The sequence below is a fragment of the Wasmannia auropunctata genome, unplaced genomic scaffold (assembly GCF_000956235.1).
Source record: "Wasmannia auropunctata unplaced genomic scaffold, wasmannia.A_1.0 LD335244.1, whole genome shotgun sequence".
In the NCBI taxonomy this organism is placed as follows: Eukaryota; Metazoa; Arthropoda; class Insecta; order Hymenoptera; family Formicidae; genus Wasmannia; species Wasmannia auropunctata.
Genome location: NW_012027646.1, coordinates 694,247 through 717,153, shown reverse-complemented (window position 1 = coordinate 717,153; position 22,907 = coordinate 694,247). Strand labels below are relative to the sequence as shown.

Sequence of the window (22,907 nt, the reverse complement as noted above, 5' to 3'; positions counted from 1 at the left end):
AAAAGACTCTCCCGCTTTCCGAATACAATCGTGTATAATATCTTTCATCCGAACAAGTTAACGTCAACAGAATTAGTGTCTTTCGCGAGTTCTTTTGTGCTTTTGATTATGTTTTCTTTAATCATGTGTACATTGTAAAACTTTGAAACGTAAACGAGTATCTCATGTACCCTACGGCACCTCGATACCACAGCTCAAAGCCAGCGCCCATCACTCTTCATCGTTCCCTTTGTCATTGAGACAGAAATGAAAGCCGTTGCTGTGGTAACCATTTTAACGTGTCTCCGAAACCACTAATAGCAATTTACCCAACGTGCATATCCAGGTAGTACGTAATTAAGCTCTACCTCTTCCCATGCCCCTTGGAGCCACCTCACCGCCCCTCGCAACCCCTATACGAGACACGAGCAGGTTTTGCGGTTACGTGAAGCGCGCGCGCGACACGGTAAGGAAGGGGGAGAGGGAGAGAGCATTAGCGGCATCATGGACCATGCTCTCTCCCCGGAATGCCGTAGCGAGTCGTTATAACGCTCTTCCTTCCTCGGAGGAACCACAATGCTTCCTGCGAATTTCCAAATCCATCTGGATTACAGCCTCGAGCAACGCTTCATGGTGGAATTAACAGTGAGTCATCGTTGAAGGTTCATTGACGTTACAACAAAAGAAGCGAATTATATCGATATTGATGTCGATAAACAAACTCTCTCTCTCTCTCTCTCTCTCTAAATAGGATACACAATAAATGTTGAAAAATTCTATTCAAAAAATTGCAAATATTTTATTGTCACATCATCACAATTAAATTATAAATAGTATTTAACATTTAAAGATATGCTTCAAATTTAAAACATTACTTCTTTCAAGTAATATATCTGTATATTTATCCATCCGTAAGGTTTTATGATAACGTAATTATCAGGTATTTTCCAAAAGTTCCTTTCCTTTACAATTTTGGCAAAAAATGCGACTTTTTGTTTCCCGCAATCAAGAACAAAATGTATGAATTGTTCTCCAGCACCACAAAAGCAACAATCCAGACTTTTGAATAGTTTCTGTCTGACGTATGTAGAACGGTGGATCCAATACCATAATAATTGATTCCATTGAATAGGCAAATGTAAAAATTGAAGTAAATATTTAAAAAAACAATTTGTTGTTTTCTTCATTTAGGAAATGTATATGTACAGATCCTGATATTTGAGAATCTGAACAACTTTAATAAATGCCCCAGGTTTCAGGTACTATTTCTTTTAAAGTATAAAGGAATCATATATTTTCATCTCCATTCTTATTCAGTAAAATGTACTTATCTAACTTTTTCGTAAAATAAATAGTAAATAAATAGTTTGGCTGCATTTTCGAAATCTGTGTATCTGTGCATTTACTTCTCCAACTCGCACGAAGCCGATTGTTACCATTCTTGCTACTAAGCCCTGTTAACGAGTATACGGTGTAATTACCACTTTGTTCATTCGTCTAAACTGAGTTTGAAAACGAGAAACGTGCCACGAAATAACAGGAACTTTTAAGGATCCACCAATCCGATGAAGCGCGCGTTGAATCAGGGTTAAAAGTTCTGGCCAACTGTGGCGTAATTAACGACGTTTAGAGATCCCGAGAACTTGTTGATAGGGCCGAAAGTTTGTCCCGGCCAATTATTTGCAATCTAAACAACGAACGCGAAGCGCATTATAAGTTGCGCAGCGCCATTGTTTAATTCGTTGCGTGCCAACAGCCACAAAATCTTCGGTGATTTCAACAACTTCTGTATATTGACACGAAACAGATTTACTGTAGATATTAGTTCTAACATGCATAAAAACATGCATTCATAAAACTCTAAGATTCAAAGACCCGATAGTTTTCATAGCATTGCACAATTCATATAAACTTTTTAGATTACAAGCAGAATGAGTTTATAATTGATAATCCACTTTAGAAACTTTATTTGCGTATACTTGACAAAGTTATAGGTATAGAATCACTCACTCACGCATGCTTATTTCTGCGCTTATTAATTAAAAATCTAAAAAATGAGCAATTTTGTCTTCTTGAAAAAATGTCTAGTATATATACATATTTTATGAATGCGGATTATATAATATATGATGCTTTAAACAATGCATTTATTCGGAATTATGAGATGCTGCGATTATCTTATCAATCTTATTCATTTGCGCTTTTTTGTTGTACAATTATCAATTGTCAATCTTACGTTATTGATTCATTTTCTTCTTTTATCATTTCACTATATTCTGCTTGTTTTCTTTCCATTCATCCATGAGAGAGAAAGAGAGAGGAGGGAAGGAGACAGCGAGAGAAGAAAGTCTAACCTGTCGATCTTACCTGTTGCAGTGAGCTTTCAGTTTTCAAAGAACGTAGCGACAAGGGATTTTGAATATTTTGATATACCTACATTGGAATACTGCAAAAGAATGTACGTAACAAAATGTATCAAGTTATCATAACAGATTCTCTATCTACTTTCTCGAAATCTTCAAAATCTTTGTAAAATTGAAAATGTTATACAAAAATAATCCTTAACATTTTAATGAGAATTTATCGTCTAACAGTAAAAAAGGAGAAACTTTTCCGCGTGATAGATGTAGCTTGTACTTTCGTTCCATATTATTCTTCCTTTCATGACTATAGATTGCAAACAGCTAAAGACAGGTACGAGCGAGCTGGTTAGTTTTGCATGTATGAATCTTGAGTTCTCTCTTTCTTGGGTGCTCAAGAGGGATTAGAATGCATAAACGTTGCAATGGAAGCTTTAGCCGTAGACCAGAGGGCATTAAGGGCAGCTTCGACGGCGCGTTACCGCGTATGTCTGCATTATGTGGAGTTTACCCGTGGATTACGACAGTAAAGTACGGTGGTGGTGCAGTCGAGGGAGGTGAGGGGGCGGGAGGGTGGGCATAAAGGCGAGGGGTGCGAGCATCGGCCAATGTTTGCGATTGCCACATTCGCGGTTATTGGACGGTCGCAATGTTTAGTCCTCGATGATTATGCTAAATTATTGTTTACACTGTTCCGCATCGTATTCATCTATTTGCCGTCGGCTATACAAGCCGATAGTTACGAACGTGTTACACCTGTTTTAATTACTCAGAAGAACTGAAATATATTAATTAATTTGCACGTCCCATATGCTCCATTAATTAATCCAAAATACTGGCGTATTTGGATTTTCGCAGCTTCTGCATCTGGCTTTTTATTAAATATGACGCCGTACAAAGAAAGTTTGACACAATATTATTTAAATTACAAATAATACATTTTCTAGTAAAATATCACACAGGTCACGTACACGCAACTATAATAAAATATAAGTTCTTAGTGTGTGTACGTGATGCATTAAGCTTTCTTTATCCCTAAATACTTTATTCCAAAACTGACTATTTCATGTATCGACGCGTTAATCATTGGCTTCCGGCAATACCGATTAAACCTCAAAGTCATTCCGAAAGATAGATACCGGTGTAGGATGCAAGTTTAGGTGAGCAGAAGGGATAATCCCGTGGAGTTAGTGTCAGTCAAGCCTGAATTACGACGTGTGATGGTATGGACGGCTCTATTTGCTGTAAAATTATGATAAACTGCGCTTCGCTGGCCGATAATAAATACGTGATCGATGGCCGCTGTTATTTCCAAATCGTGCCATTACATGACAAAATATCAGAAAATTTTAAAGCAATAAACACACAAATATTGTGAATATCGCGACAAATCAGCAAAGCTTTTGTATTGCGCATTTTAATTACGTGTCATTTAAAAAACATTTGAGAATATTGGAAAGTAACAATAAAAAAAAAAAAAAAAAATTAATAAAGCCACATATCGGAAACGTACGGAAATACTGGAAGGAAGTAACGCTTCAAGTTTAAAATCTTAAACAGTTCAATACTTTGAAAATTTTTATCAATTTTGTTAATCTTCTTTCAAATTTCTTTAATCTTACTTTGAAATAGTTTCTGTGCGACTTGCTTTGGAAAAACAGATAATCAACGCAGTTGACTCAACTATCTAATAGCCCTAGACATTACACACCCGACACTAATTGCGAAGTGCGAAATATCGATTGCAGTTTACGCGGCTGTTATGGACAGGTAGTACTGGCAGCGATATCTATCAGATCATCTCGAAGTAGATTTACGGCATTTAATCACTCGAGTTTAATCGTGATTACCGCACAGGATTACGTCACAGGATTACGCACAGAATTATATCGATGTGTCGTGAGTGTTTTTAGTGCCAATCCAACATGTCGCATGGTGTTCAACTGGTGACGAGACAAACGTGGTCATAGGAAAAACAGAAAATTAAATGACACATTCAATTTAAACCACGTTCGTGTAGACAGATACAATTTTTGTGCAGCATAGTACAATTTTGATATTCTAAAAAAAAAAAGTAATGATACAGTAATAAAGTCATAATTTAACAAATTACGCGATCAATGAGACAATTTTTGCAAATTACATATAACTATTGTAACTATTCGATGCGATTTTAATCAATACCGAAATGATGAAGCTAAAGTGCACAGTCAACAGACAATTAATATTTATCTCGGGTCATATTGTAGATAATTATATTTTTCCCGGACTATGCGGAACTCGCGTTAGTTAACAGCAACGAATTGTATTCGATTTCGCTCATTTATCATTGATAATTAGCGACACTTGGCAATAATATATTTTTGCGATAATTATCACGAAAATTTGCTCGCGCGTGAATGCCCCCATACGGATCAATATTTGCAATATATACGTACACTGCTAAAAAGTTGCTCACACGTACGAGAGTTTTGTAATTTCGTTACATTATACGCGTGTATGATTAAATTCCAAATAGAATCGGCATTTGCGGAGAGCGGCACACGTTTCTAAGGACTCCCCGTAGATCCGAGGACGTGGCGGATAGAGCAATCGTTTCGCCATTGTGTGCGCGGGGCAACTCCTCACCAATAATGGAAATGGAGAGGGCATTCGAGTAGAGATTGCGCCCGGTGGTAGATTGGTCTGACATCGTACAAAGCTCCGTAAAGAGACAACGCGATGCCTCTATATAGATTGCGATCCGCTTTTTTTCTCTGTGCCCGAGATCCCATCTTTTCAAAGCAACATCTTGATCTGTCAAAGAGGAAGGTGCTCCGTTTACGGTTTGCTCGAATCTTTCGTAGGACTTTCGTGCGACTTGAAATATATAGATTTTCAAGTCGTCTTACCTCAAAATCTCTAACTTCTTCTAGCATTATTAGATTACTATAGTCCGCTAAATCTTGATTACTTTGATCAATAAATTAATGTCGTATATTTTAATACTGGCCACAATAATCTAGTCCATTTTTTATATCTTGATAGATTCTCGATGGAGTCCGTGATGAATTCTTGTTCGTGATAAAAACACACGTGACAGGAAGTAACTTTATCGCTTCAGGAAATGCAATTTCGGGGAAATACCGCTGCTCGTGGTGACATTCGGTAAACTAACAACATTGCAATCGGTTCTTTCTCGTTGGACGTTTCTCTATTAGTTTGTTTGAAAGTCTTTTCTTACAAAAACCCACTGGGAGACATTTTGTCCCGCAAAACGTGTTATGTCTGGAAACGTCAAACTTTACTCGAAATTTAGAAACTTTTTCTCTACGCTAAGGAATAAGGATCATCGATATATCAAAGGCTTGACGGCTTCTAAGCAAAATGTTAAAAATTAGTCATAATTTATTCAAAATAAAAGAATTATAGGAAATATAAAACTCTTAATATCAAATTTTAAGTAAATTTTTATCTAAAATTAAAATTGAGTTATCAAAAAATGTGTAGGAAAACTGTATTTAATAAAAAATACATATTTTATTTTAAAAAACGCAACGTTGAGTGATATTTGCCAAAAATTAATAGAATAAATAATTGATATTGGCATATTTTATCGACTTTGCAGATGATCGAAAGTGTTCATCTGTGAAGAAAAATGATAATCATTTGTCTTTTGAGGACTCAGTCATGACATCGAACGAGAGAGCGGTAACGCGTAAAATTGGGAATCATTTTGCAAGCGTTTTCTCTGACGCTTGCAAATTTACTTTTTACGCTCACGCGTACATGCACGTACACCCGGCGCCATCACTTCGGCGGCCGATAAAATGTGTGATGGAACGCGGTTCCAAAGCGGAAACGGGTTTTTAATGTTTATTTTGAATCACATTTGCCGCGTTTATCGGCCGAAATGAGCATTTGAGCGATGATTTATAATCCGGATCGACGCGCGGATGAAATCACCGGCTCGTTTTCATTGCTCACGCATTTTTTTTAAACTGTCGAGGGTCATCCTCCTACTCCCTTCGTCGTTATTTAACGTTTTAACGGTAAACGAGGAGAGCGCGAGCGCGGCGGAAAACATTTAGTTGTGTTTCGAGAGATTCAAACGCACTCACGTGCGTTTAATCGCACCGCTGATTTCTACGATTTTTTATATTTCGTGCACACCTTGCCGGCAGAATTTGATTGCGTTCTCTTTCATTTATATGCATAAACGTGACAATGCGGAAATCGCGCGCATATTTCATGCAAAAGGAAGATTCCGGCAATGTGCTGTGGCTGAGCCGCATATTCCGTTTCTACATGGATTTGCCAACATCCGTCGACTTAGCGGTAACTATACGAACTAAACTACGAACTCTGAGACGTCACGTATTAACCAATCGGATCGGTTGGTGGTGTCAACGCTTCTCCACTGTCATGTATAATACAATGCGAGTAATTTTGAGCTTCGAGTTCAGACGCGGTCACGTACACACAGGAATTACGTGAGACAAACTACATTGCTCCGTGCGTGATCGCGCACAGGATGCGCTCGCGCGTTGACGCTTAATGCGGAATGTCCTAGCAAGGTGTTATACTAGCAATATAATGGAGAATTTCGAATCAATAGATTCCTACTTCCACTTGTATCCATATATTATCCTACATTGATAAGATAATGGTATATAAAAATCGGAAAAAATGTGGAGTATATTATTGTGCATTTTAAGAATTATATTGTTACTGACGTTTGACTTTAATTAATAGTTTTATGATTTCGTAATGCGTGTATACAAAAAACACATTTCCGAATCAATTTCGTAAAATATTATTTGATTTTTAAACCGGTAGTATATATTATCATAATTTTTATCTCCATCGTCATAACGTCATTTTTTATATTTTAAATTTGGAACTGACAATGAGTAATGTAAATGTTCTTTGTATATTTTGTGTGTGAGATTCACGAGCAAATTTCAAATAAAAAACCTTTATGGGAACGCTCGATACAACATGTACAGTACGCGTCTGCCTGTTTCCGAATACACGCCACGTGCGTGTCGATACACATTGTCCCAGACACGCTCTCTTGCCGGAGTTAAGCCACGTGTGGGGGTCTACCGCGAAACTACGAAGTTATTGGCGACATATGCGAAAGTTCGTTTAACCCCTTCGTCCTTTCGATGAATATGCAAAAGCGGCGTCGAAACGAGCCGACGATGTTCCAATGCTCGTCGTCGCTCCAAGCGACGTGAAATTCGCTTCGACGATGCATTGCCGATTCGGGCAAGAGAGATCGATGTCCCAGGTCTTTTGAGTGTGAACCGAATCGCTAGTTAGGAATGTGATATACGGGGAATACAAACTATCCCGGGATAATCATGTTTCGCCAACGCAGTTGATGCATATTCCCGAGGAAAAATATTCCACGAATATTTATATCATTCGATTTTATTCTTTGATTTTTAACTGCTGTTGTTGTGTGTTATTTTTATTGTGTTAACAATTATTTAGGTTACATAATTGAAGATGATTAAGTTTTTATATCTTCAGACCCTTAGAATAATTCAAATTGATGTATATATAGGCTGATAGATCTTTCTAAATAATAATAAAAAACCTTTTTAAAAATTTTAAAGTTAAATTTATGGAATAAATTCGCTGCTGAGCTTACTGACTCTTCTGGTTTGTGTATGTGCGCGATTTTGTGTAAAAAGATAATGGAATAAACTTTCTAGTCTGAAACTCAGGCCGGTTAGCGCTGCTGAAAGTGTCAAAGACATTAAGTATCCTTTAAGTATTACTTTTACTCTAGGAAAAATGCAGCCTCTCCTCTTTTCGCGAAAAAATGTTCGCGTGGTAGACAGGTTCCATTTCCTTGGTCTCCGAAGAGACGCAATGGCTCTCAAATAAGGACAAGGCCTTGAGAATTTTCACTGCGTAAAATATTTCTCACACCTTCATCGATATTCCATTTGCGGCCTCAAGAGTCACGTACACGTACACAGGCGCACAGGTACGTGCGTAAACACATGAGAGCTAACTTCAGTATGATATAACAGCTATATCTGCAGGCAATTCTGTAGGACTCCACACGACCACACGTTCAATTTTTCTCTAATCCTGAATAAATCCTTAGTAGCAAACTTTAATTCGTTGAGTTTTATTATTATTGTTAGATAGTAATATTCAGATTTTGAATTTATCGTATTGTTATTGTATTTATTAAGATTTAGATTTCAAAAATTTCAAACTTTTAATATCATTAATTGATAGAATATCAAATCTAGAAGAGAGAGAGAGAGAGAGAGAGAGAGAGAGAGAGAGAAGCTCCAAAGTACAAAAAACTCTATATTCTTGCTTGTCAAAATTTCAATTAAATACTCATAAATTTTAATCAGAACTAAACATTAATTCGCATGATTCATAAATTTGTGCAATTAGCATTATACACTAATAGTGCTGTTATTCTATTATTTAATAATTTAGTAACTAAATAATTAATTAATTTTTTTTATGATGAACATCTCTGAAATGCAGAGCGTATTTATATCGCAGTAACAGATTGTCAATAAAAATGAAATTTTGGCAAACAAACACGTTATTGATCGCAAAACTTGGACGAATTTATGTTTGCGCTTATGAATATTTCATATATTTTTTTTGAATATTTACTAGCGTAGGTTTTTCAGGGCATTACTAATACGTACGATATGCGTATACATGTATTTGTTGAGGCGAAATATTTGTAGATTCCGATATTGCGCAAAAATGTATGTAATATTGAAATCGTTATAAGCGACGAGAACAATATTTTATATACGAAAATTTCTTCTTCAAATCCTTCTTTTACAAATTCTGATTCCTATTTTTATCTCTTCCTCTTATATCTTAAATCTCATTAAAAGCAACATTATCTTTTTGTAATCAATAATACGGTATTTAATTATAAAAGTATTTTTACTCTAATTTGTTTGCTAGACGTGACCACTTTTCCCCTATCTGTGACGCTTGTGACACATTCCCTCCTCTTCCACACTCCAAACGCGAACTTTCTGGTTCATTCATGAATATGGAAAATTAGACTTTTCGGCGGTTTTTTTTTCATCACAAATTGATTCCGCAAGTGGTGCGTGCAGAGTACGGCGAGTAATTTGAAGAAAAAAAGACGGATTTCAATAATATTCGCAAGTGGAAATTAAAATTCGCTTTTAGAGCAAGTATGTGTAAACGTTCAGGCTGCTGGAGAAAAAGTGTGCGACATTGTCGTGATGGCGAACAAAGTTGTCATTTGGAATACATTTATGCAATTACCGCATCATCCAATCATTAAAATCCCCAAACATTGGTATCTTTACTTTTGTAACTTTTTCCTTTAAGTTTTAAACCCCCAAGTTCTCTATCGATTAGATTGCGCGATAGAATTTTATATATAATCCACTTACCCAGTTTTCACAAAGTTCGCAAAATACTGCATGATACTCTCCGAGAGTGCCATTTCTAGTCTTGTGTAGTTTTTCGGAAAATGGCCAAATCCCTCCACCCACAATGGTGCCCCGAAGACGAATGGAAGCTCTTCGCCGTGCACTGAGCCCATCTTCTGTAAACAAAACAAGAATAAAGTTAAGCGACTTCCACGTTCTTTATCGCATCCTTTATACATATGTGTGTGTACAATCAAAATATAATGATAAAAATACTTAAAAAATTTATAATATACATAAGTATTGTACGTATAATAGTTTGAAAAGTTTGCAGAATAAATAGAGAAAGTTAATATTAATTTGAGCGCGAAGAACGTACGGTGATATTATTAATCGTAGCAGATTACGCGGTCCGATAGATAAAAATGGAAGCGTTTTCTCGGTCTGCTTTAATTGGACATAGAGTTGACTATAAATCAGAAATATACCGCTTAATACCAGTGGGATTTAGAAATTGTCATCGTTGGCGCGAGCTTATCCGCAAGCTCGATCATGGCCGACACGTCAGATGCGATTCAATTTCTCCGCCGTCTTCACCAGAGAATTATGTGCTAGCTAAAACGTTCAGCTGACGTTAAGGTCGACCATCAGTCTAAATTGGACGAAGCATTTGAAGATGGAGACTGTGATCTCAATCATTAAAATATTTTTCTATCTATATATACAGATTTTATAATCTCATTGAAATCAGAGATACCAAGTATACCGTGATATAAATTATTATCCGTAAAATCAGTGATTGTAGAAGATTTTCGAGATATCGTATAGACTTATGGATTTCGGAACCTACGAATTCGAAGATACCAGACACCGGAATCGATCTCTGAGGCGCAAGTCCGCTCTGCCGAGGAAGCTATCTGTTCCAGCAAGCACTGAAATGGAATCGGCGATTCTAAGGCGATTACGTACGTACACGTCCGTGCCGAATGGCGCACGAAAGGGCATTTACCAAGTAGACGAGCTTAGTTCCGAATCGGTACTGCAACGAGTTAAGATGCTGCTCCAATAAAGGGAAAGAGAGTGAGAGCAAGAGAGCGAAAACGATAATCAGAGCAGGAGAGAGAACGCAGAAACAATGTTTGTTCTTAAAGCAAAAACAATAAGGTGGTATACAATAAGATAGAAGTTAAACGGATAGCATAAAATAACAATGAATATAATAATATAAAGTAATGAGATAATGAATAAAATAATTATGTGAATATAAATAAATATAATAGAAAGAGCGAAGAAAGGGGAAAAGAGAAACGGAGAAAAGGGATAAAATATGGAACGCAGAAACCCAAATCCAAAACGTCCGTGTTGCGTATTCGTCACTGTCGGAACGAATCCCGAGCTTTATCGAAGTTGTTTCGCCAACTAGGTTCCGTCATTGTCGAGAGCGTTGGCTAACCGGCAATGTACGACTGCTACTGATACCATTAATTTCATTAAGGTACCATCCAGTATGCCTAGGAACTGGGGCGATCTGCTGGCGAGTGATCGATGCGCCGCGTCGCGATTAAGAACGGAACTCGATCTTCTCACCGTGATCAGTTTGTTTTTTCAAATAAGTTGGAATTCCTTCTTAATTGTGGAGAGTGAGCTTGGTACGATGGGATTGATCATAAAAGCATCTGAGATTGGATTGCGGAATATTCAATATTCGAATCCATCCGATGGCGATCAGGTGTAATGGCCACATCTCGTTCTGATTACTCGCGCATTTGTTGAGCCCCGCGCGGTATATAAATGGCGCCTCTGCTCCGATCTTCTTTGAGAATGGATTTTCAGCGATTTGTCCGGCCTTTTCGCGTGACATAATAAATCGACGCCGAAGACCTCCCGCGCTTGCGAAAAGCCCGAAAATTGGCGCGGGCGTGAAATTAAAACGAAAAAAGAAAGAAGCGGATAGAAAGAGAATAGAGCGCGTTCACGTCGCGCTTTCAACCCTTTTTGGCACAGGTCTCGCGGCCGCCCCGTAACTTTTAGTTTTTATTCTGCAGTTCTTTTTTCGCTCCAATTTCGCTCCTCTTTTCGACCTGAGGTTCGTCCACCGTATGCGCGCACGCTCAGCTGCCATAAAGTCGACTTCCGGCGTGTCTGGCATCGACAATCGCAGTTGCCAGTGCAATGGCCGAGCAATTTCAATTTAACGCCACAAATGGAAGACAAATTTTATGCACAAGCGGTGGAAAAATGATGTTGTTAACAAAATTTGTTTCAATTATCTGTCAACTATTCAAGTTTATCTTGTATATCTAACATTAAAGAGATTGAGGAATTGTCGTTTATTGGTTCACGAATAAAAATGCAATCGATGAAAGCTAATTTGTTTTTAAAATGGTATATTATTAAAACAGTAACCCAACTATTTTAACAACTCGTTAACTTACGTTTGATGAGTTAAATTGTATTAGCATTAAAGCTAAAAATACTTGAACTTTATATATACTCTGTTTCATTTTTATCTTTTCATGATACTTCAGAAACCATAATAAAGACATTTTTGTTGAATAATGTGAATTTAGTAAAAGCATCAGCAGAGTGACGACATTAACGTATTTTTTTATGGTTTTTTTATATGTATTTCAAGCATAGTGAGCGTTACTATATTTTTACTGCCATGCGCAGCTTTACCTAGCTGCTTTCAGTACCTTCGCTCGCGGGGAATAGGCAAACTCACCTGTATCACTTTTGACTTGGCCATTGTTCTCTGTGCAAAATTTCCAACGACCTCCCTAGATAATCCACAAATGTCAAGAAACGCATGTGAAAGAACTGGTTTAATAAACCGGGGAGAATGCTCAAAATTATTTTGTCTTCTTCCAAAAGAATATGAATGAAACGCATTTAGCAAAAATTTAATCACTAAAAACGAAATTCTTTAAATTTTCGGAGTTGTTAATTAGCGGAATAAACTATATATATTTTAATAGATATAATATAAAAAAATTTTCTAAATGTGCCTTAAGTTTTATAAAGCATAGTGAAAAAAAGCATTACCGTTTTTTCTCCCATACACAGCTCTATCTTCAATAAAGCTTGTAAAAAGAACAAAATTAAGGGAAATGCAAATTAATGAACTATCTAAATTTAAAGTTACTTTATAGATATATATTTTTTCTATTTTCGAAAAAAATTATGATTTTATAGAACATCTTACAGTCTTACAGTCAAGGACTAAGTTAAATAATACAGATTTATTATATTCTATCCAAACACATATATAGATATAACATAGATATAAAACAAATTTAATAAAAATTAAAAAATTTTTTATCTTAATTAAAATGGGAAAATATATAATTATTATTGTAAAAAAAGTATTGCTTTATTTTAGAAGCCACGGAAAGTTTTTTCAAATATATACATTTTTGCAGTTTCTGTTATTTGACACTCACGAATGCAAAGAACTATCGTCAAGTCCAATACTGACCCGACTTTTAAGATATTATTCTCTCTCCTTCGGGCCTTCACGAACAAAGGAAAGAGGGGAAAGGAGCATTGTCGGTACAGGGGAATGCTTTGAGTTTTGCTGATCCGCGCTGCTTTAGCAGAGATGTAACCGTGAAACGGGGAAAAACAATTCTGCGAGAAGGGCCGAAGCGACAAAGGCGAAAAAGGAGATCGGTTAAATGTCGAACAAGAGAGAAAATGCTGGCACTGCTCTCCGTTATTAAAACGCCCGCGTTATCGCTCGTACGTAACGCTAACGATTATTCGAAAACGCGGTCTTCCCATCTTTGTTTTCCTGATTAATCGAATATAGATAAAAATTTTTAATTATATGAACACGAGACATTATGATTGTATGCCATAATTTTTTAAATGTATAGGTATGCTTTTCTTCTTATCATCTACATTTACTTCCTGGTTTGCTTTATTTTTTCCTATTTTTCATATTTCCTTTTCTTTACTTATTTACATTTTGTTGGCAACTCGTCGTTTATCTTCCGCTAGGAATATTAAAATATTTAAAATTCTCTCGTATTGCTGGTGTTTGTTACTTGAATATTTATCTAACATTGCCTGACGCGAAACATCCTCCCGCATTTGCGTCTTATGCGTGCAGAATTGTCGCGTAAAAGTCACTTGTTCTAATCCGACGAGTTCGCAGACGCGCAAGAAACGCGCTGTTAATGCCGCATCTTGGCTGAAGAGCGACTCCCGAGCCACATTACGCCGCCGCCTTTGTAACATGGTCTTAACAGCTATGAAGCGACGTCGACACGGATTACGGGGACGCCTGCGTCGTGTCGAGTAACTTCGCAGACCTTCTTGCGTATCCTTAGCCAACGTGTCGTTTGATGATTCGGTTATAACGACTAATGAATTCATGACTTTTCTAACGTGCTTTTCAAAAGTTCCCAATTTCTGCAAATGTCTCACGTAAAAGACAGTTTGAATTTCATTTGAATGTATTATGGATTCGCGTTCCTCTCAACTCAATTCTGTTGATGGTTTCTTCATTACATGTGTAAAACGATCCAATTTCCTGTGTAAAATTAACATTTCAAAAAATACAAATGTTTATAGTTTATAGGTATAAAATAAAGTGGTTTTTAAATAATTAACGAACGCTGAGCGAAATATAATGAAACAGTACATGTGGTGGAAGATTGTGAAAATACTTTACGTTTGCTTAACTATTTCTGTTTGTCATCAAGATTCATTTTTCTCTGATCATCTACCCTGAAATTTTTGCAATTGTGCAAACGTTTAGACACTTGTTACTTAATATGACATCCTCAATCGTGTAAACCGGCTATAAGCGAAAACGTGGGAAGAGATTTTGATTTTGGTAATACGAGAGAGAGAGAGCATGAAATTCTACGATGTAATCTCGTTGACGCGATTGGACCTCCGCCTTTTCGCTTTACCTTTACCTCAACCTCCCCAGTTCTTGGGTACCGACAGGATCACGACGGCGTTCCTGACATTCCGCAGATGCTGGCAAATTTCAATTCGTGCTCCGGTTAAACCGTGTCGTCGTAAGAAGCGACAATACGAGATATCGTCGAAAATAACGTTTGTACTGATAGCAAAGAGAATCGTCGGTCGTCAGAGATTCTTATTCGCAATTCATGTAATTTGTAGGATAATTGCGTCCGCAGTAAATGCAAAAGGATTTGATATCTCGATTATTTCTAATTTTAAAGACGTTAAACATTTTCATATTCTCATGCGACATTAAATTTAAATGAGAGAAGTAAATTTTGTTTTATTACTTTTTAAATATTTAATATAGATATTACGGCTCTTCTAATCCTTAGATTTAAATGCAATGTTAGATGTTATCAAATGTCATTGAAATTGATTTGCCCGTTTCATTTCGGTGTAGCTTAGCTAAATTTTAATCTCATCTTTGAAAATTAAATTAGTAATCGTTTTTAATTCTTACACGAAGCTACATATATCTAGAAAGATATCCATTTACAAGGATGCTTTATTTACGGAATATAACTGACTTAAATAGCGCTGAAACGTGCGAAGTGTTTGAAAGCGCACAGTAATAAGATCTTTCTTGTAACTATGGAAAATACTCTGCTAACTCGCTTTGGCATAGCACAATATGCTTTACCAACGTAATTATAAAAAGCACACAGCAAACGCTAACCAAAATGAGTAAAAAGTTATTGTATTTTACTGCTTTATATTAAGCATTATACAAATTGTAAATTTTACTCTTTCATATTACAATTATTATAATTATATAGCAGTGCTCTAAAGTGTACTTTTAGAAACGTTTAAAAATTATTTATAATATAGTTTAATATTCAGATTATATATATATATATATATATATATATATATATATACATATATATATAAATCTTTTAAACCCAAAACAAAAATGATGGAAACCTTTTGCTATGTAGATTCAGAGGCCTTGAAGAGTTGATGCAATTAATCCTACAATTTATATTGAGAGAATGAAGGAACGTGGATTACAATTGGATATTGAAGAACACACAAGCATTGTGTACAAGCATTCCGACCGCTAATTAGCATTCGCTCTAATTTTGATTAATTTATCATATCGTAATCTCGCTGGCTGACGAGATAACGCTGTAACGTTGTGACAGTAGCTACACGTCGAGTAATAACGTGACAATAGCGTTCTGACGTAATACATCACGTCCCCTTTGGTATGCGGACAACCGTGCGCATAACTACGTGCTCCATTTGCAGCGTCAATTATTAACTGCGACCCTATTTTCCTAAAAAATGTCGACCTTTTCATCTGTTCTAATGACTATCATTTCTCAAAGAATCAATTATTTAATTGTTAGAAACATGAAATATTCTCGTAAAAGGCTTATCATTACTAGATTCATCTAGTCTTTATTAATTTTAAGCCCATTTTTTATCCTGAATATGATAAATGAAAGTTAGTTCTCTTTGGAAGAATATAAATATAAATAATAAAGAATAAATATATATGTACTAACATATTAATAAATAAAATTTAGCATGTTTAGCATTTTGACAAAATTTAACATGAGATATATTTATATCGGGAATATTTTATTTTTCTTTCTTATATATGGAAACTATTCCTTATATATTCTTCCTTATATATATATTAATCTTAGTTAGAGTTAGATTTTTTATTAATATTTTTATATTAGAATTTGGTATTTTTGGGAATATTTTATTATTTGCGATCTCAAATATTAAACAAAACTACGAACGTTATCAAATGTAGAAAAAAAATGAAAATTTTACGTCAACGAGTTATTAATTTTACAAATAAATATTGTTCCATTTTCCGAATAAACAACTTTTTATATTATTTGCATACTGAAAAATAGGAACAAAACGATCATCGACGAAATTCTAAAGAATTATTGCGAGATTGGCATCGATTTTTCAAATATATGGATGATTATTTCTTCTCAAACGTACGCGTGTGGATTTAAATTTAAATGGAAAAAGTTGGACAGTGCGAATTTTTCGTCGCGGAACGATCGCAGCAATTTCCAGCGAACAGGCGGAAATGCGATCGACTTCCATCCTTGTGTTCCCCGAGGTACAATGGCGACTCAGACGCGGATCAAGCACAGTCTGGTCGGAATGGAGGGTATTGTTTCTATTGGCTATTATTTCCGCGTCGTACGAAATCGCGCGCGTGCGCCAATGAGAAATCGGATCTAATAAACAGGACAAATCCATCTTTAAGCACTTATAAACAATTTTTATTTATTTGGCAGCTGACGCAGAGCTGGAAGACTATCTTGAATCCGAAACAGAGAAATAAAGGGATCAAATTACATAATATACTATACGAACACAGATCATGTTTCGTCTATAAAAGATTATTTATTTCATGTAAATATTTTGTTCTCTCAATCAGTATAGATAATTAAAAGTTTAGCGAAACAGATATATGATATATTAAAAAGTATAAAGTCAGAAAGCATTTTAAATGGCTAGACGTTTTTACATAGCACTTGCTGCATGAAAAAACGAGAAAATCTAAAGCTTAAATTTTTATGTACGTTTCTTCCATAGATAGAATCGATCATTATTCACCACGGTGGTTGTTACTAATCCTGATAGCCGTTTCGCACTTTTCTCGGCCATTTGGATTGGAGCAACTGTAGCAGTTCACGATCGCGAACTTGCCTGCGTTTTGTGACTAAGCTTACGAGCGCGTTTCGGCGCTCGTTTGCCCGTCAAAACTAGGAAGAACGAGCATGCAAATTGTCGGGCACCCGCCATAAAACGGCGAAGCTTTTTCCGCCAAATGGCGCCATCCGTTTGAAAGCGCGTCTATTTGGCGGCTGTTTCCCGACAACCGACGTACATATACATCCTTCTTTTGCTTTATCATATAGCATAGAAGTCCGTAAGCATCCACCATTTAATCTTTGACCGCTTTAATAAAGCTTCAAACGGCTTATTTGTCGAAGCAATGACAAATCTATCAATCTATTAAAATGATATACCGCAGCAATAAGTAACTGATTAATTCTGATAGATAGAAACTACTTTATTTTAGTGTACTTCAAGATGAATAATCAATATCTTTAAAACTTATAACACTGAAAGAGATAAAAATTTTAAAAATGATATAAAAATATAAATTTTTCAAACTATAATAATGTGTCATTATTTTAAATGTAAAGCAATAAATATTTTTTTTGTAGTTTTAAAATAAAAAAACAAACAAAACAAAATTTATTCATCGTTTATTAACCATTTTTCTTATATTATTACGTTAACTTAACTAATTGAAGATATGACTTGTCTTTTAGCTCATGCAATTTCGTGTTTGTATTATCGGTGGCGGTCGACGAATGACAGAGCGTAAATCACCTGGCATTCCGGGATACCTATCGGTGGACATTTTTCTAAATCGCATTCATAAATACCTGTTGCGTGTGAGTATTCACGCGAAAAGCGCATGCATAACCAGCACGGCGGTGCATATTTTAGAGGAACAAATAATTTAATTGCGCTTTAGCGGGCGCGAATATTAAGCCGCCTCGTGTTAACTATGCTCTACGACTACGACAGCTGACAGCCGTAAACTTTGCGATGAATATTTTATTGCGGTAGTGCGTTCTGTGCTGACTACGAACAGCGTGTGTCTGTACATAGCAAAATGAAAAAAAATCTCCGAGTAATATCAGAAAATCCGAGGTATTTGCTCCAGCAAAATTGTCGCAAAAATAAAGATAAGAATTTTATTCTTACTTACTACGTATTACATAAATTTACTATTAGGATGCTACATATGTACATATTACATAACACTATTATCAAAAGATACTACTTTACGTTTTTATTATTTTCGCATATTATTACATTAAAATCAAAGCTATTTAAAAAATTAATATAAAGACTGCTTTATGTTTTTTCTTTAAAATTAATTTTATTCTAAATTAATAATTAATAGAGAGACATTAATGTTGAGATTTATGAGATTACAGATATTTTTATATGTTATTATTGTAAAATTAAGTTTTATTTTTAATCTGTTTTTAAAAGTAATTTAGGAATTTTATGAAAATTGTTCTTATATATAGATAATTCTCTATATTAAAATTATTTTATAACGTTATAAAATTTTACCTATTCTTTTTAATGTTAATCTACTAACGCACTCTATACATTTTATTGCATCACATTTCTCATCATTATTGTTGATTCTCTTTTTTAGTAGTACAGACAGATGCAATTTACGCAGCAAACGCAACAATTAAAACTTAATCTTTTATTACACTTTACGATAACGACACGTATTGTAAACAAATAATTTCTGCGCCGATTATTAGGGTCGATCGAATGAGCAATTAAAATTAATTACCATACGTGCATTACACCAAATACGTGTTTACTATTTAAATTTATTTTATTCTTTTATTTATTCTCTCATTTTCAGAGCGTTGTAATTATACAAACGCCCCGCGAGATAAACGCCGTGGATTTTCGGCGAGGTCACGTTTACCGTTGGCGAAAAATTCTCAGAACAAAGCATTGCAAAGAGAAAGAAATCGGACAAAACGGATAATCTCCACGCGGGACTCGCGAAGCCTTCGTTCCAGATTTTTTGTTAGTCCTCGGCGTTTTGTTTCACATCGTTTTGCCGTCCTTTCTTCGCTCATTAGACGGGGTACTCCCCAATTAGCCGGTAAAGGATTGTCGCGACAGGGGTAGAAGAAGCCCAGTTTCGAAACCGTGTACCGGAGAGCTTTAATTAAATAATTCGTTTCATCGTCTCCTCGATCCTTTCTTTCATCATCCTTCAGTTTCTTCGCGTCTATTATGGCATAATTTAACCCTAGAATTGGAATCTCTAACGCAGTGTAAATTGCATGTTTTAATTTGATAAAATTAGCAAAAGGAACAATTTTAGAGATGAGTAATAACTTTTCTTCGTTTAAAACAAGAAATCAGAATTTGAGTATCTTCCATTTCGTAAAATCTTAGTAGTGCAAAACGTACATTTCGAGGGTTAAGCAGTATTTAGCTTATCTGCGGTGCAGGTATTTCTGTTAAATTTTTTAATCAGTTTTTTATTTCTTCTTCTTATACTTAAGTGAAATTTATATATTTTAAACGTAGAGTCATTTAAGTACTTTAAGAAATAATTATACAAAATGACAGAAACATTTTTTACATCGCATTAATAAATTAAAATGTAAAGTCTGTAATATACGTTATTTTTTAATTTAATTGAGTAACTGTGCTCAAATCATACATTAAGAATTTTATAATCCCAACAGAAGATTTCATTTAAAGATTTTCTAAAAGGAAAGGATGTGTTTTCCGGCACACGCAGGGTTTTGAGGACAAATTTTCTCGCAATGCCTTTTTCCAACTTGCTTTCCATCCCACTCTCTCTTTGCCCACTCACGTTTCTTTCCTTCTCTCCTATCAACCTCTCTTCCGACGAACGGCGGAGGAGAGAACTGTAAAGCGGGGTCGTACTCTCATTTTCCTCGCGCGAGATGGAGAAATAGCAATCACAACGAGTGGAGCAATAGAAACCCTGATTTGACACGGAAAAATTTTCCTAGTTTCGTTTTCATTTAGTCTTTTTTTCTTCTTCATCAATATATCGATTTTACCTTCAGGCTAGTTAAAACATAATATTAATTATGAGATTAAATACCGTTGTAAAGAAGCCAAAATTACTGTTGATATGTAGCGGTACAGATGTATTAAATAAAATATTTCTGCAACATTTTGTGAAGAGAACAATTGTTTGTAAGAATTACTGTTATAATATTAGGTACTTCCGTCCAATATTAGTACTTGTAGAATGCGATTTTTATATTGCTATAAAATACGACGTTTTAATTATCGGAGCAATTACAGATCTTCTTTGCGACGATCATTGCCGAAGGTTTACGAAAATTTTCTTTTTCGTGGTGAACGGATCCCGCTGGAAGGAAATCGTCTTTGATCGAATTACAGCACGAAAGAATCTTTTAAAAGGATCCGTACAAGTAGCCCAGCATCCTGGAATGGACGAGATGGCGCACAAGCTGATAGATTTTGAACGTCGGCTTCGCAAATCCTCTGCGTATCGATGGGTCCTTGCAAATCCCCCAACGATCCTCGGGATGAATTTCGTTCGTCCCGGTTGGATCGATTGCGACCCGCCCGCAATGTCTGTTTTCACTTTGCCGGTAGATTACAAGTTGCTATCTCGAGAGAGTATTTACGAATTCGTGAGAAACTGGTTCATCCTCCTTTTCAATCTCTTTGTTTTTTTTTTCGACTTATGCAAAAAAGGAAGTGCAAAAGTGGCTTTGCCGCAAATTATTATTCTTGCCTTCTACTAATTTTTATTAAGTTCGCGAATTATTTAATCTTTTAGTATCTTAAAGAATCATATTTGTATTCTGATTATCTGAAATATATTACGTTCTTATTTGGAATAATAATGTTTCTAAAAAATGAATTTTACGGATTTGTCCAGATTTGAAAAATTGACCAAGTGATAGAAGAAAATTCTTTTTATATCAATTTTATCGGATAAATTTTAGAGTCACTTTTACTTATTAAATATAACCAAAATAAAATTTTTCCCTATAAATCCTTATTACAGACTTTTTGAAAAATCCAACTACCTAATATATATGATGTGGATATTGAACTATTGGAAAATCGGTTTGCAGAGACAATGTAAAGAATAAGTGTGTGCAGAGAACGGAAAGATGCCTGCCTGCAGGACAAGGTATTGCTGGCGAATGTGAAAAAGTAGGAAAATTGTATTGTGAACAAACGCGGTGGCGTGTTGCCGTGCATATGGCGCGCGTGACATGACTGGAATATTTCGTGCTGCTCACACATCGACGAAACCTCCTCGTCCTTTGGCCTATGTACGCGACCGCCATACAATTATGAACGGACTATGAATACGAACCAATCCCGAAAACATAACACGGCCATCTAATTGACCAAAGATTTCCTTTTTAGATTCTTGTCAGAAAGTCAGATTATTCTTCAGCTGATATTATCAGCTTTAATTGCTAAAATAGATTACTGAAATGCGAGGTTGATAAACTAACGAATGTTTTTTTTGGTTTGCCCTTGTATATTAAAATACAGATAACGAAGCAAGGAGATTCTTTTCACTAGAATGCTAGCATATGAAACTTTTTCTCAATTTTATTTTATACGTTAATAATTCACTCATCTTGTATAACAAATGTAATTGTAACATAATTCACAAACATAATTTTTAAAATTATCCGCCATTATTCCACCATCTGCTAAAAGCAATTTAATTGTTTATATAGCGTTTTATAAAAAAAGCAAATACGCAGTACGACATAAGCAGCTTGAAAAATTAAAATATTTTAACTTGATTAGCTAATTGACAACACAAAAAATAAGTTAATATATTAAATATTTTAAAATACACGATGTTCTTTTATAAGCTGTTTGCAAAAAAAGTAGGTATTACGCAAAATCGTGCTTAATCTACTGCAATAATCTCCTTTCTCACAATTTATATTTATTAAATGAAAACAATAAAAAAAGCTTAATAGGATGAAAGTAAAATAAGAAAGCGGATAAACTGACTGATTAGCTCTGCAAATAATTTTAGCGAAAATTGAAATAGGATTGAATAGGGTTCGCGTAATGGCTGTCATGAGAAGCGCACCGACTGCAAACGACGCGATGGCATCCTTATTATATTCGACGTACGTGCATCGAGGTTCCACCGTAAATCGAATCTTTCTATTATCTTCTAAGGTAGAGGTGTAGTGTGTCTCGTCTTGGTAAAGCATTTATTCACGACGAAAGAAAGTAATCGCCATAAAATGCATCTGCATTTCTCACCTTCATTATCCTATTTTTATTTCATTTCAAATAATATAAGCATCAGAAAATACCTAATGGACGCTTTTAATTCCACGTGGTGTTGAATAAGCTAATAGAACGTAGCTCGTAAAGAATGCTTGTAAAAATAAGGCAATTAAAGAGATCCTATTTGCGTTTACTTCGCATTTGCCTCATTTTTAAAAAATCAAATTAATCATGAATACTATAAGTAATGAGATCTGCTCTTTTTTTATTCACTTTATTTACATATCTTGGACAAATAAAACATACCGTAATTACTTTAAGCAAACGAATTATCGTGGGGCTAATATATAAACCAGGCTAA

At 35.3% G+C, this 22,907-nt stretch overlaps 1 protein-coding gene and 1 long non-coding RNA gene across 2 annotated transcripts in view; one reads left to right on the top strand and one right to left on the bottom strand.

Moving 5' to 3' along the window:
- Positions 1–22,907, bottom strand: part of LOC105457401 (neuroligin-4, Y-linked-like) — a 189,118-nt gene that overhangs the window by 44,412 nt on the left and 121,799 nt on the right. The window contains exon 9 of the mRNA XM_011702041.1: positions 9,752–9,906. Coding sequence (XP_011700343.1) covers positions 9,752–9,906 — 155 coding nt within the window. The remainder of the gene's footprint in view (positions 1–9,751; positions 9,907–22,907) is intronic.
- On the top strand, positions 273–5,768 carry LOC105457396. The gene is made up of 3 exons (XR_975391.1): positions 273–624; positions 2,356–2,437; positions 5,367–5,768. It is a non-coding gene; the product is annotated as an uncharacterized LOC105457396 (long non-coding RNA).